Below are 13,103 nucleotides of genomic sequence, written 5' to 3' on the forward strand. Positions count from 1 at the left end.
ATACACAGCCAACACCGACACACACAGCCAACACTGACACACACACACAGCCAGCACCGACACACACACCGCTAATACACAGCCAACACCGACACACTGACACACACACACAGCTAGCACTGACACACACAGCTAATACACAGCCAACATCGACACACACAGCCAACACTGACACACACACACAGCCAGCACCGACACACACACCGCTAATACACTGCCAACACCGACACACCGACACACACACAGCCAACACTGACACACACACACAGCCAGCACCGACACACACACACACACAGCCAGCACTGACACACACCGCTAATACACAGCCAACACCGACACACACACACACACACAGCCAGCACCGACACACACCGCTAATACACAGCCAACACCGACACACACAGCCAACACTGACACACACACACAGCCAGCACCGACACACACAGCTAATACACAGCCAACACCGACACACACAGCCAACACTGACACACACACACAGCCAGGACCGACACACACACCGCTAATACACAGCCAACACCGACACACACACAGCCAACACTGACACACACACACAGCCAGCACCGACACACACCGCTAATACACAGCCGACACACACACACACACACACACACACAGCCAACACCGACACACAGCTAACACACACACAGCTAACACACAGCCAGCACCGACACACACACAGCTAACACACAGCCAGCACCGACACACACACAGCTAATACACAGCCAACACCGACACACACAGCTAACACAGTCAACACCGACACATACAGCTAACACACAGCCAGCACCCACACACAGCTAACACACAGCCAGCACACACACACAGCTAATACACAGCCTACACCGACATACACACATACAGAGCCAGCACCGACACACACACCGCTAATACACAGCCAACACCGACACACACACACACACAGCCAGCACCCACACACAGCTAACACACAGCCAGCACCGACACACACAAAGCTAATACACAGCCAACACCAACACACACAGCTAACACACAGCCAGCACCCACACACAGCTAACACACAGCCAGCACACACACAGCCTACACTGACACACACACAGCCAACTGCGACACACACCGCTAACACACAGCCAACACCGACACACACACAGCCAAAAAACACACATCCAGCACCGACACACACACACACACACACACACACATATCCCAGCACTGCACCAGCGCACACGCATCCAACTGAGGTGCACACACATTTAGCCCAATGTGCTGTTACCCCTGCAGAGTGCCCACATGCTGGGGAATAGCGCTTGCAAGCTCTCTAGAACAGCATTGCTTTGTCACAATGAATAACCTTTTACCTTGCGCCTACATAGTATTCTCTGCGCTTATCGCTGCCTCTCCTTGCAATATTAAGCATCGCATGCCAGCGTAACGCACAAAAAGGAACCAGGAACCGAGCAACACCGGCGGGTACATTGATGATCATTTCTACAAACCCAGCATCGGGGGAAATAATCCTGTTTAATTAATTACCACCTAATTAAGCCCGCTTCCTGCCTGCCCAGGTAATGCATCTTGGTTACGAGCCAGACAGACAGAGAAATGTCTGTATTCTCGGAAGAGCCGCCGGAAACTGTTTGTGGTTTATAAAACACACAGAAAACAGGCAGTGGTCGGGCCGGGGCTGTTATTTCGGACTGCTTTCCTGCCGAGGTTAAACGGTTTGCAGGCCCGGGGACGGTGATACACTGGAGTTGGTGTTACAAAGGTTGTAGCAATGTCACGATTTGGAGATATGAACGGGGCAGCTTGAATAGCGCTGCGTGCATGCGAGCCGGGCGCTGCGTGCAAGCGAGCCGGGCGCGGCGTGCAAGCGAGCCGGGCGCGGCGTGCAAGCGAGCCGGGCGCGGCGTGCAAGCGAGCCGGGCGCGGCGTGCAAGCGAGCCGGGCGCGGCGTGCGCTATTACTTTAAGGGTTTGATATAAATGCCCGGTGTGGCGTACGTTACACGTGCCCAGGTGGGAGCAGGTAGGTCTGCGCTGAAGCGAGGACTCGCAGGGCACATATAAGGAGCATTTGTCAATGTGTCTGTACAAAGCCGGCAGCATATAATATTAACCCTTTTATCTCCCCTCACTCCCACGCGCAGTTTCCGAGGACCCTCACGGATACGCAGTCAGTATGACAGACACCATCAGGGACGTGGGTGTGAAGCCGGCCACGGCGGGCCGGGGCGTGGGAGAGAAGCCCGCCACGGAGTTTGGATACGTGGGGATAGATGCCATCCTGGAACAGATGAGGCGGAAAGCTATGAAGCAGGGCTTCGAGCTGAACGTCATGGTAGTGGGTGAGTCCGTCCCCTGCGCCGTCTCCGGGGGGGGATATTAGGGTCTTCCAGCTACACTTGGCATCAGCCATTTCCTTTTTAACCCCTTCCCTGCTGGAGGAGCTGTGTGTCTGTGTGTGTCTGTGTGTGTCTGTGTGTGTCTGTGTGTGTCTGTGTGTGTCTGTGTGTGTCTGTGTGTGTCTGTGTGCGTCTGTGTGCGTCTGTGTGCGTCTGTGTGCGTCTGTGTGCGTCTGTGTGCGTCTGTGTGCGTCTGTGTGCGTCTGTCTGTCTGTCTGTCTTTTCACCGCCGGCGTTCGGCGGCAGACGGCCCCTCCTAAGGTAAGTTTTATTACCGGTCTAAGATAAGGGATTAATTTAAGGGTTTTAGCCCTTTAGGGTAGGGGGGTTTAGGCACTTACCTTAGCGGTGGGGTGAGACGCTGCGAAGCGCGGCGGGCATTTGGTCGCGACAAAACAGCCTCAAACGTGTGTACACACACACACACACACACTTTATATGGACAGATGAAGGTTCAAGCCCTCTTCCATTTCTCCTCTCTCCTCCTGATCTCTCCGCTCCCCTCCCCCCCTCTCCCAGCTCCCCTCTCTCTCCTCCGCCCCCCCCCCCCTCCTTCTCTCTCCTCTCTCACCTCCCCTCCTCTCTCTCTCACAGGTCAGAGCGGGCTGGGGAAGTCGACGTTGATAAACACCCTATTCAAATCTAAAGTGAGCAGGAAATCTGTGCAGCCGTCAGCCGAGGAGAGGATCCCCAAAACCATCGAGATAAAGAGCGTCGCTCACGGTGAGACCCAGGGAGGGGATGGGGAAGCAGTGCGTCTGTGTGACGTTGCTTGTTCCGTACACGCACTAACCATAAGATATGCCGGGTTTCTCTCCCCCTCCCCCCCCCCTCCCCCTGTGCTGTGTCTTCACGCCTGCGTTTCTCTTGCAGAAATCGAGGAGAAAGGGGTACGCATGAAACTGACTGTTATTGACACTCCCGGCTTCGGAGACCATATCAACAATGAGAACTGGTGAGGAGAGAGGTGTGCGCGCGCGCATGTGTGTGTGTGTCTGTATTCTCTTATCAGCCCGTGTCTCCCCACTGCTGGATGACTCCTCCCCAGTGATCTCCCAGGTCCTGCGGTTACAGCCTCACTTCTCAACGTCGCTCCCACACATTCCCTCATCCCATCCTCCCCAGCCCGTGTCTCCCCACTGCTGGATGAAGCCTCCCCAGTGATCCCCCAGGTCCTGCGATTAAAGCCTCTCTTCTCCACGTCGCTCCCACACATTCCCTTATCCCATCCTCTCCAGCCCGTGTCTCCCCACTGCTGGATGAAGCCTCCCCAGGGATCCCCCAGGTCCTGCGGTTACAGCCGCTCTTCTCCACGTCGCTCCCACACATTCCCTCATCCCATCCTCTCCAGCCCGTGTCTCCCCACTGCTGAATGAAGCCTCCCCAGTGATCTCCCAGGTCCTGCGGTTACAGCCTCTCTTCTCCACATCGCTCCCACACATTCCCTCATCCCATCCTCTCCAGCCCGTCTCCCCACTGCTGGATGAAGTCTCCCCAGTGATCCCCCAGGTCCTGCGATTAAAGCCTCTCTTCTCCACATCGCTCCCACACATTCTCTCATCCCATCCTCTCCAGCCCGTGTCTCCCCACTGCTGGATGAAGCCTCCCCAGGGATCCCCCAGGTCCTGCGGTTGCAGCCTCTCTTCTCCACGTCGCTCCCACACATTCCCTCATCCCATCCTCTCCATCCTGTGTCTCCCCGCTGCTGGATGAAGCCTCCCCAGGGATCCCCCAGGTCCTGCGGTTGCAGCCTCTCTTCTCCACGTCGCTCCCACACATTCCCTCATCCCATCCTCTCCATCCTGTGTCTCCCCGCTGCTGGATGAAGCCTCCCCAGGGATCCCCCAGGTCCTGCGGTTGCAGCCTCTCTTCTCCATGTCGCTCCCACACATTCCCTGATCTCGCCCTCCCATCTTACTTTTGGTCGTTGTCTTGGTCTTTTAATCTCGTGGAATCCAGACGAGTGCCGTCTCTGTCAATGATGGTCATTTCTTCTTGGGAAAAGTCCGGCTCTATGACATTTTAATTTCTTCCCCCTTGTGATGATGTCACAGACTTTAGTTGGTTTTCGAGCTCATTCATTCTTTCCTGTCTCTTTGGGTAATACCGAGTATACTCCATACTACTTTGAGTTGTCTGAAGCTTCTGAATGATCTTCGCATTTAGCGTCCAAGTTGCACATCCATAAGTGAGCTTGGGCAGGATAAACGGGTCCCATCCATACGTGAGCTCGGGCAGGATAAATGGGTCCCATCCATAAGTGAGCTCGGGCAGGATAAACGGGTCACATCCATACATGAGCGCGGGCAGGTTACACGGGGTCCCATCCATACGTGAGCACGGGCAGGATACACGGGTCACATCCATACGTGAGCACGGGCAGGATACACGGGTCACATCCATACGTGAGCGCGGGCAGGATACACGGGTCACATCCATACGTGAGCGCGGGCAGGATAAACGGGTCACATCCATACGTGAGCGCGGGCAGGATACGCGGGTCACATCCATACGTGAGCACGGGCAGGATACGCGGGTCACATCCATACGTGAGCGCGGGCAGTATACATGGGTCACATCCATACGTGAGCGTGAGCAGGATACATGGGTCACATCCATACGTGAGCACGGGCAGGATACATGGGTCAAATCCATACGTGAGCGCGAGCAGGATACACGGGTCACATCCATACATGAGTGCGGGCAGGATACACTGGTCACATCCATACGTGAGCACGGGGAGGATACACAGGGTCCCATCCATACGTGAGCTCGGGTAGGGTACACAGGGTCCCATCCATACGTGAGCGCGGGCAGGTTACACCGGTCCCATCCATACGTGAGCTCGGGTAGGGTACACAGGGTCCCATCCATACGTGAGCTCGGGCAGGATAAACGGGTCCCATCCATACGTGAGCACGGGCAGGTTACACGGGTCCCATCCATACGTGAGCTCGGGCAGGATACACGGGTCAAACACTCTCCTCTTGAGGCGCAGAGGAAGATTTCCTTGAACAATTCTTTTCATTCACAAGGTTCCCACCGATTTGTTACTCACCGGCCAAGGTAGACATGGTCTTCCACTTCTATTTCGTTTAGTTGATCTTTGCAGCAGAGGTGACACATTTGTTGCGCATCACTTTGGTCGCGCGGAGATTCATACGGAGGCCACTTTCTTACTCACTTTGGCGAATTCTCCAATTTGTTGCTGGAGGTCTCCTGGACATGTGGCAAAAATAGCAGCATTGTTATCTGCAATTCGTAGGCGACTCAAATATTCACCGTTGATATTGATTCCTTTTTCTTCCCAATCTAATGTCTTCAACAATTTCATCTTGTTCCTTTGAAAAGCTTTGGTGACATGGTGTCTCCCTGCCGCACTCTCTTACTGATCCTGGTGACACGGTGTCTCCCTGCCGCACTCTCTTACTGATCCTGGTGACACGATGTCTCCCTGCCGCACTCCCTTTCTGATCCTGGTGACATGGTGTCTCCCTGCCGCACTCCCTTACTGATCCTGGTGACACGGTGTCTCCCTGTCGCACTCCTACTGATCCTGGTGACACGGTATCCCCTGCCGCACTCCCTTACTGATCCTGGTGACACGGTGTCCCCCTGCCGCACTCCCTTACTGATCCTGGTGACACGGTGTCTCCCTGCCGCACTCCTACTGATCCTGGTGACACAGTCTCCCTCACTAATCCTGGTGACGCGGTGTCTCCCTGCCGCACTCCCTCGCTGATCTTGGTGACGCGGTGTCTCCCTGCCGCACTCCGTCGCTGATCCTGGTGACACGGTGTCTCCCTGCCACACTCCCTCGCTGATCCTGGTGACACGGTGTCTCCCTGCCACACTCCCTCGCTGATCCTGGTGACACGGTGTCTCCCTGCCGCACTCCCGCGCTGATCCTTATCTTGCTTGTATCTTCATGTAATCTAATAGTTGATGTGACATTCTCATAAATGTTCTTTATAATATCAACGTACACTTCTTCAGGGCTTTGTCTTCTTAATGCACCTCTGGTGTAGACTGAATTAAACAGTTTTTCTAACTCTACGAATCCTAAAATGAGTGTTCATTACTTCGGAAATCACTTCTTCTACGGCTGGTCCATTGTGTTGTATCCACTGCGAATTCCGCTTATTCTCTGGGCTGGGCAAAGTTCAGGGTCTGTTTCTGCCAATTCGTTCTTGAGGTCTTTGTCTCCTTTCTTGTTGATGAGGATAACTGTGGCATTACTCACTGGTTCGGGAATGTTCCTGTTCTTCAGGCAGTCAAGAGTCCTGCAAGGATTGTCTCTACTTCCCCAGCTTCTTTCAAGATTTCAGTTAGAAATTCCATCTTCCCCGGGAGCCTTCCAATTCTTCTCTTGGAACGATCCATGATACATCATTGGTGGTTTCATCCATCTTGTCCTGTACTGGATTATTCCTGATCTGTGTTAGCCTACAATTTCACATAGATATCCTCAACTCTCATAAGTGCAGTCTTTGATTGTTTATCTATTGTCTTGTTTGAGGGCAATGATTTATTCTTCCCAACCACAAGTCCTTCCTTTGTCTTTTGTTATCTCCAATAGTCCTCCTCGCCATTTCTTCTCACATCTTCAGTTATACATCTGCGGATTGTCTTGTACCGCATATTCCATTCTTATTGGTGCATCTTGGGGTGGCTTCATTTCTTGCCGTCTCCCCGTTCATTGTTTTGTCTCGTCAGATATTTTCTTATCCTGTTTTTTTTCTTGTTGGCGTTTTCTCCAGTTTCTTTCTTCTGCGCTTTCAACTACAATCTTCACAAGTTCCTCATAATTGGAAACGTTTGTTGGTGTCCCATGCATAGCGAGCACGTTGAAGCGATTTTTTTTCCGTTCTTGGTTAAATTCCTTGCTGTTATTGATTATTTTTGTCTCTTTAATCCGATTCCTTCTTTCCAACTTTGCATTCAGATGTAATTTGCCGAGAACCAGTCACTGTAAAACCGGTTAGGACTGCGCAGTGTTGTTAGTTAGGATAGTCCGTATCATTCTCGATTCCGTTGGCTCCATCGCATGTCCATTCTCTATTTGGATACTTTCTGAAGAATTAATTTATGATGTAGAAGTTTTCACATTCTACAAATTCTACCAATCTGTCCCCACGTTCGTTCCTGTTGCCGTCTGATGTTTCGTCTTCCTGCTGGGCACAAATCTTGGCGTTGAGATCTCCCATGACGATCTTGAGGTGATCATTTCCTTTGTTGTTAAGTTGCTTGGTTACATGGTAGAAGTCTTCCATGACATTGTCCATGTGAGTCGATGCTGGAGCATACACTTGAATAATTTGAAGCCTGTATCTCTTTGGCACCTGAATGACAATTGTGGCTTCTGTTTCTCATCAGCTTTCATACTCCACTATGTCGTTTCTCCACCTCTTGTGAACGATGAAGCCTTCTCCACGGATTCTTCCATCATCTGTACCGCTGTAATAGAAAAGGTTTCCGCTTTTGAGCTCAATGAGGCCTTCATGTTTTCTTCTTACTTCCATAAGGCCAACAATATCCTGTGTCATCTTTTCCAGTTCCCCTTCCGGTTCTTGCCGTGCTGCCTCACCGGAGAGAGTCCGGCAGGTGTAGGTAGACAGATTGAGGTTTGAAAGACGGCTTTTGTTTAACCTCCGGGGGTTATTCGCACCCTCTGACTTCATCCTGAACGCTGTCACGCCCGGAGACATTCAAGCCTCCGGAGAATGAGGGCCTTGGCTCTTTGGGATGTTCCATATTTGGGGGTTGAAGCCTTACTTGCCATGTCTTGTTCATTTGCATGTTGGCAAATACCTTTCCCACTTTAGCCGGGTATATTGTTCAAGCTTTCATAGTATGGTTAACCCTACCAGCACCCGCGCCACTATACATCTTCCTGATACCCGCTGCCACTATACATCTTCCTGATACCCGCTGCCACTATACATCTTCCTGATACCCGCTGCCACCTTCCTGATACCCGCGCCACTATACATCTTCCTGAGCCACCGTCCTGCCACTATACATCTTCCTGATACCCGCTGCCACTATACATCTTCCTGATACCCGCTGCCACTATACATCTTCCTGATACCCGCGCCACTATACATCTTCCTGAGCCACCGTCCTGCCACTATACATCTTCCTGAGCCACCGTCCTGCCACTATACATCTTCCTGATACCCGCTGCCATCTTCCTGAGACCCCGCGCCACTATACATCTTCCTGAGCAACCGTTCTGCCACTTTGAGGCAGTGAGATAAGGATTTGAGAGAAGGATGGAGAGATAGATATATATATCTATCTCTATCTCTCATGCACACGCACTCACGCACTCACGCACACGCACTCATACTGTGTATTGTGTTTGTGTTGGAGATGATCTGTCCCTCACCTCCCCCCTCCCCTTCGTTAGCTGGCTCCCCATCATGAAGTTCATTAACGATCAGTACGAGAAATATCTCCAGGAAGAGGTGAACATCAATCGGAAGAAGTGTATCCCGGACAGCCGAGTCCACTGCTGCATCTACTTCATACCGGCCACGGGACACGCGTGAGTACCCGGCTCTCTGCCCCCTGCGGCAGGCAAGGGGTTAAGTAGCGTTCCAGGTTTCAATCGGGGGTGGCAGAAAAATGAAGCGCCCGTTAAAACGCACATTGAAGCCGCAGTTATTCGTAGCCTCTAACGTTGGTTAAATTCAGAGCTAAAATAAAGTGGGTTCTTGCCTGCAGAGCTTGCAATCTGCCGTCTGCATTAGGTGGCCATTAGACTGTTGGCTATGGGGGGGGACGATGATATGACATGGTCGGGGAAGTAAGAATGTTTGCTTGGTAACGAGGAGGAACTCTCCCTGTGCTTGTTCCTGCTCAGATATTTGTATGACGCAAACCTGTGTACCACGAAACGTGGCCTGACTTTGGGTGGCACCCAACATCTGAGGCTCTCCCCACCCCTGGGCATTTGCCCTGCTGGTCCAGATTGCAGGTTCTGAAACCGTGCAGGGAGGGCAGATAGTGGGGCAGGAAGGAGATCTTGCCAAGGGTATCCTGAGACCTCTCTTCCCTCTCTTTCCCCCGCCCCTCCCACCCATCCTCTTCCCTCTCTCCCCCCATCCCATCCATCTTCTTCCCTCTCTCCCCCCCATCCATCCTCTTCCCTATCTCCCCCCCATCCACCCCCTTCCCCTCTCTCTCCCTCCATCCATCCCCTTCCCCCCCCCCATCCGTCCCCTCCCCCCCATCCGTCCCCTTCCCCTCTCTCCCCCCATCCCACCCATCCTCTTCCCTCTCTCCCCCCCCCTCCCACCCATCCTCTTCCCTATCTCCCCCCCATCCACCCCCTTCCCCTCTCTCCCCCCCATCCGTCCCCTCCCCCCCATCCGTCCCCTCCCCCCCCATCCGTCCCCTCCCCCCCATCCGTCCCCCCCCCCCATCCGTCCCCTCCCCCCCATCCGTCCCCTCCCCCCCATCCGTCCCCTCCCCCCCATCCGTCCCCCCCGCCCCCATCCGTCCCCTCCCCCCCCATCCGTCCCCTCCCCCCCCATCCGTCCCCTCACCCCCCATCCATCCCCTCCCCCCATCCATCCCCTTCCCCTCTCTCTCCCTCCCATCCATGCCCTTCCCCTCTCTCTCCCCCACCATCCATGCCCTTTCCCTCTCTCTCCCCCCCATCCATGCCCTTCCCCTCTCTCTCCCCCTCATCCATCCCCTTCCCCCCTTCCCTTCCCTCTCTCCCCCCCTTCCCTTCCCTCTCTCCCCCCCTTCCCTTCCCTCTCTCCCCCCCTTCCCTTCCCTCTCTCCCCCCCTTCCCTTCCCTCTCTCCCCCCCCACCCATCCTCTTCCCTTTCTCCCCCCCTTCTCCAACCCCTCGCCCCAGCTCGGAAGACTCCCTGCTTCAGCCCTTTAATTGGGCGATTGAATCTAACATCGATATGACATTCTGATCCTCCCCCTTATTTTTGTTTCTTAACCCTTTAAGTCCCATCGCTGCCGGCGGAGTCAGACGCCGAGTCCGCAGCAGAGCAGGGGTTAATCGCGCTGTCTCTCTCCGCCCCTCCCGCAGGCTCCGGCCGCTGGATATCGCGTTCATGAGACGCCTGAGCAAAGTGGTGAATATCGTGCCCGTCATCGCCAAAGCCGACACGTTAACGCTGGAGGAGCGCGACTTCTTCAAACAGAGGGTAAGGAAGCGGGAGGAAACAAAATGGCTGCCGGTTAGCTCCAGGGGAGCCTGTTTTAGAACGGTGTATCCCAGTGCCATGGGGAAAGGAGTATAAAGCCAACAAAATGGAGTCACGTCCGCGGCCGGAGGATGCGTTTATATACAGAGGTTTTTCTTGTATTTGAAACCGCGTACAAAGTCATTTTGTTTAAGAAATGCTAGCCTTGGAAGTGGGAGGGTACATCGGCAGACGTACAACGCAGGGTACATCGGCAGACATACAGCGCAGGCGTACAGCGCAGGGTACATCAGCAGGCGTACAGCGCAGGGTACATCGGCAGGCGTACAGCGCAGGGTACATCGGCAGACGTACAACGCAGGGTATATCGGCAGACGTACAGCGCAGGGTACATCGGCAGGCGTACAGCGCAGGGTACACCGGCAGGCGTACAGCGCAGGGTACACCGGCAGGCGTACAGCGCAGGGTACATCGGCAGGCGTACAGCGCAGGGTACATCGGCAGACATACAGCGCAGGGTACACCGGCAGGCGTACAGCGCAGGGTACATCGGCAGACGTACAGCGCAGGGTACACCGGCAGGCGTACAGCGCAGGGTACACCGGCAGGCGTACAGCGCAGGGTACATCGGCAGGCGTACAGCGCAGGGTACATCGGCAGGCGTACAGCGCAGGGTACATCGGCAGGCGTACAGCGCAGGGTACATCGGCAGGCGTACAGCGCAGGGTACATCGGCAGGCGTACAGCGCAGGGTACACCGGCAGGCGTACAGCGCAGGGTACACCGGCAGGCGTACAGCGCAGGGTACATCGGCAGGCGTACAGCGCAGGGTACATCGGCAGGCGTACAGCGCAGGGTACATCGGCAGGCGTACAGCGCAGGGTACATCGGCAGGCGTACAGCGCAGGGTACACCGGCAGGCGTACAGCGCAGGGTACACCGGCAGGCGTACAGCGCAGGGTACACCGGCAGGCGTACAGCGCAGGGTACATCGGCAGGCGTACAGCGCAGGGTACACCGGCAGGCGTACAGCGCAGGGTACACCGGCAGGCGTACAGCGCAGGGTACATCGGCAGGCGTACAGCGCAGGGTACATCGGCAGGCGTACAGCGCAGGGTACATCGGCAGGCGTACAGCGCAGGGTACAGCGCAGGGTACATCGGCAGACATACAGCGCAGGGTACAGCGCAGGGTACATCGGCAGGGTACACCGGCAGCCGTACAGCGCAGGGTACAGCGCAGGGTACATCGGCAGGCGTACAGCGCAGGGTACATCGGCAGGCGTACAGCGCAGGGTACATCGGCAGGCGTACAGCGCAGGGTACACCGGCAGGCGTACAGCGCAGGGTACAGCGCAGGGTACATCGGCAGACGTACAGCGCAGGGTACATCGGCAGGCGTACAGCGCAGGGTACATCGGCAGACGTACAGCGCAGGGTACACCGGCAGGCGTACAGCGCAGGGTACATCGGCAGGCGTACAGCGCAGGGTACATCGGCAGGCGTACAGCGCAGGGTACATCGGCAGGCGTACAGCGCAGGGTACATCGGCAGACATACAGCGCAGGGTACATCGGCAGGCGTACAGCGCAGGGTACAGCGCAGGGTACACCGGCAGGCGTACAGCGCAGGGTACATCGGCAGGCGTACAGCGCAGGGTACATCGGCAGGCGTACAGCGCAGGGTACATCGGCAGGCGTACAGCGCAGGGTACATCGGCAGGCGTACAGCACAGGGTACATCGGCAGGCGTACAGCGCAGGGTACATCGGCAGGCGTACAGCGCAGGGTACATCGCAGGCGTACAGCACAGGGTACATCGCAGGCGTACAGCGCAGGGTACATCGGCAGGCGTACAGCGCAGGGTACATCGGCAGGCGTACAGCGCAGGGTACATCGGCAGACATACAGCGCAGGGTACATCGGCAGGCGTACAGCACAGGCGTACAGCGCAGGGTACATCGGCAGGCGTACAGCGCAGGGTACATCGGCAGGCGTACAGCGCAGGCGTACAGCGCAGGGTACATCGGCAGGCGTACAGCGCAGGGTACACCGGCAGGCGTACAGTGCAGGGTACATCGGCAGGCGTACAGCGCAGGGTACATCGGCAGACATACAGCGCAGGGTACATCGGCAGGCGTACAGCGCAGGGTACATCGGCAGGCGTACAGCGCAGGGTACACCGGCAGGCGTACAGCGCAGGGTACATCGGCAGACGTACAGCGCAGGGTACATCGGCAGGCGTACAGCGCAGGGTACATCGGCAGGCGTACAGCGCAGGGTACATCGCAGGGTACATCGGCAGACGTACAGCGCAGGGTACATCGGCAGGCGTACAGCGCAGGGTACACCGGCAGGCGTACAGCGCAGGGTACACCGGCAGGCGTACAGCGCAGGGTACATCGGCAGGCGTACAGCGCAGGGTACATCGGCAGACGTACAGCGCAGGGTACATCGGCAGGCGTACAGCGCAGGGTACACCGGCAGGCGTACAGCGCAGGGTACAGCGCAGGGTACATCGGCAGGC

The 13,103-nt window shown here is 55.7% G+C and overlaps 1 protein-coding gene across 4 annotated transcripts in view; it reads left to right on the top strand.

Annotated features, from left to right (window-relative positions):
* SEPTIN9 (septin 9) overlaps nucleotides 1-13,103 on the top strand; it is a 134,339-nt gene that overhangs the window by 113,176 nt on the left and 8,060 nt on the right. For all 4 annotated transcript variants that reach the window (XM_075579722.1, XM_075579723.1, XM_075579724.1 and 1 more), the window contains 5 exons: nucleotides 2,147-2,344; nucleotides 2,996-3,124; nucleotides 3,275-3,356; nucleotides 8,814-8,951; nucleotides 10,461-10,578. In XM_075579722.1, the coding sequence (XP_075435837.1) occupies nucleotides 2,147-2,344; nucleotides 2,996-3,124; nucleotides 3,275-3,356; nucleotides 8,814-8,951; nucleotides 10,461-10,578 (665 nt within the window). The remainder of the gene's footprint in view (nucleotides 1-2,146; nucleotides 2,345-2,995; nucleotides 3,125-3,274; nucleotides 3,357-8,813; nucleotides 8,952-10,460; nucleotides 10,579-13,103) is intronic.

This window comes from Ascaphus truei, chromosome 22, assembly GCF_040206685.1.
Source record: "Ascaphus truei isolate aAscTru1 chromosome 22, aAscTru1.hap1, whole genome shotgun sequence".
In the NCBI taxonomy this organism is placed as follows: Eukaryota; Metazoa; Chordata; class Amphibia; order Anura; family Ascaphidae; genus Ascaphus; species Ascaphus truei.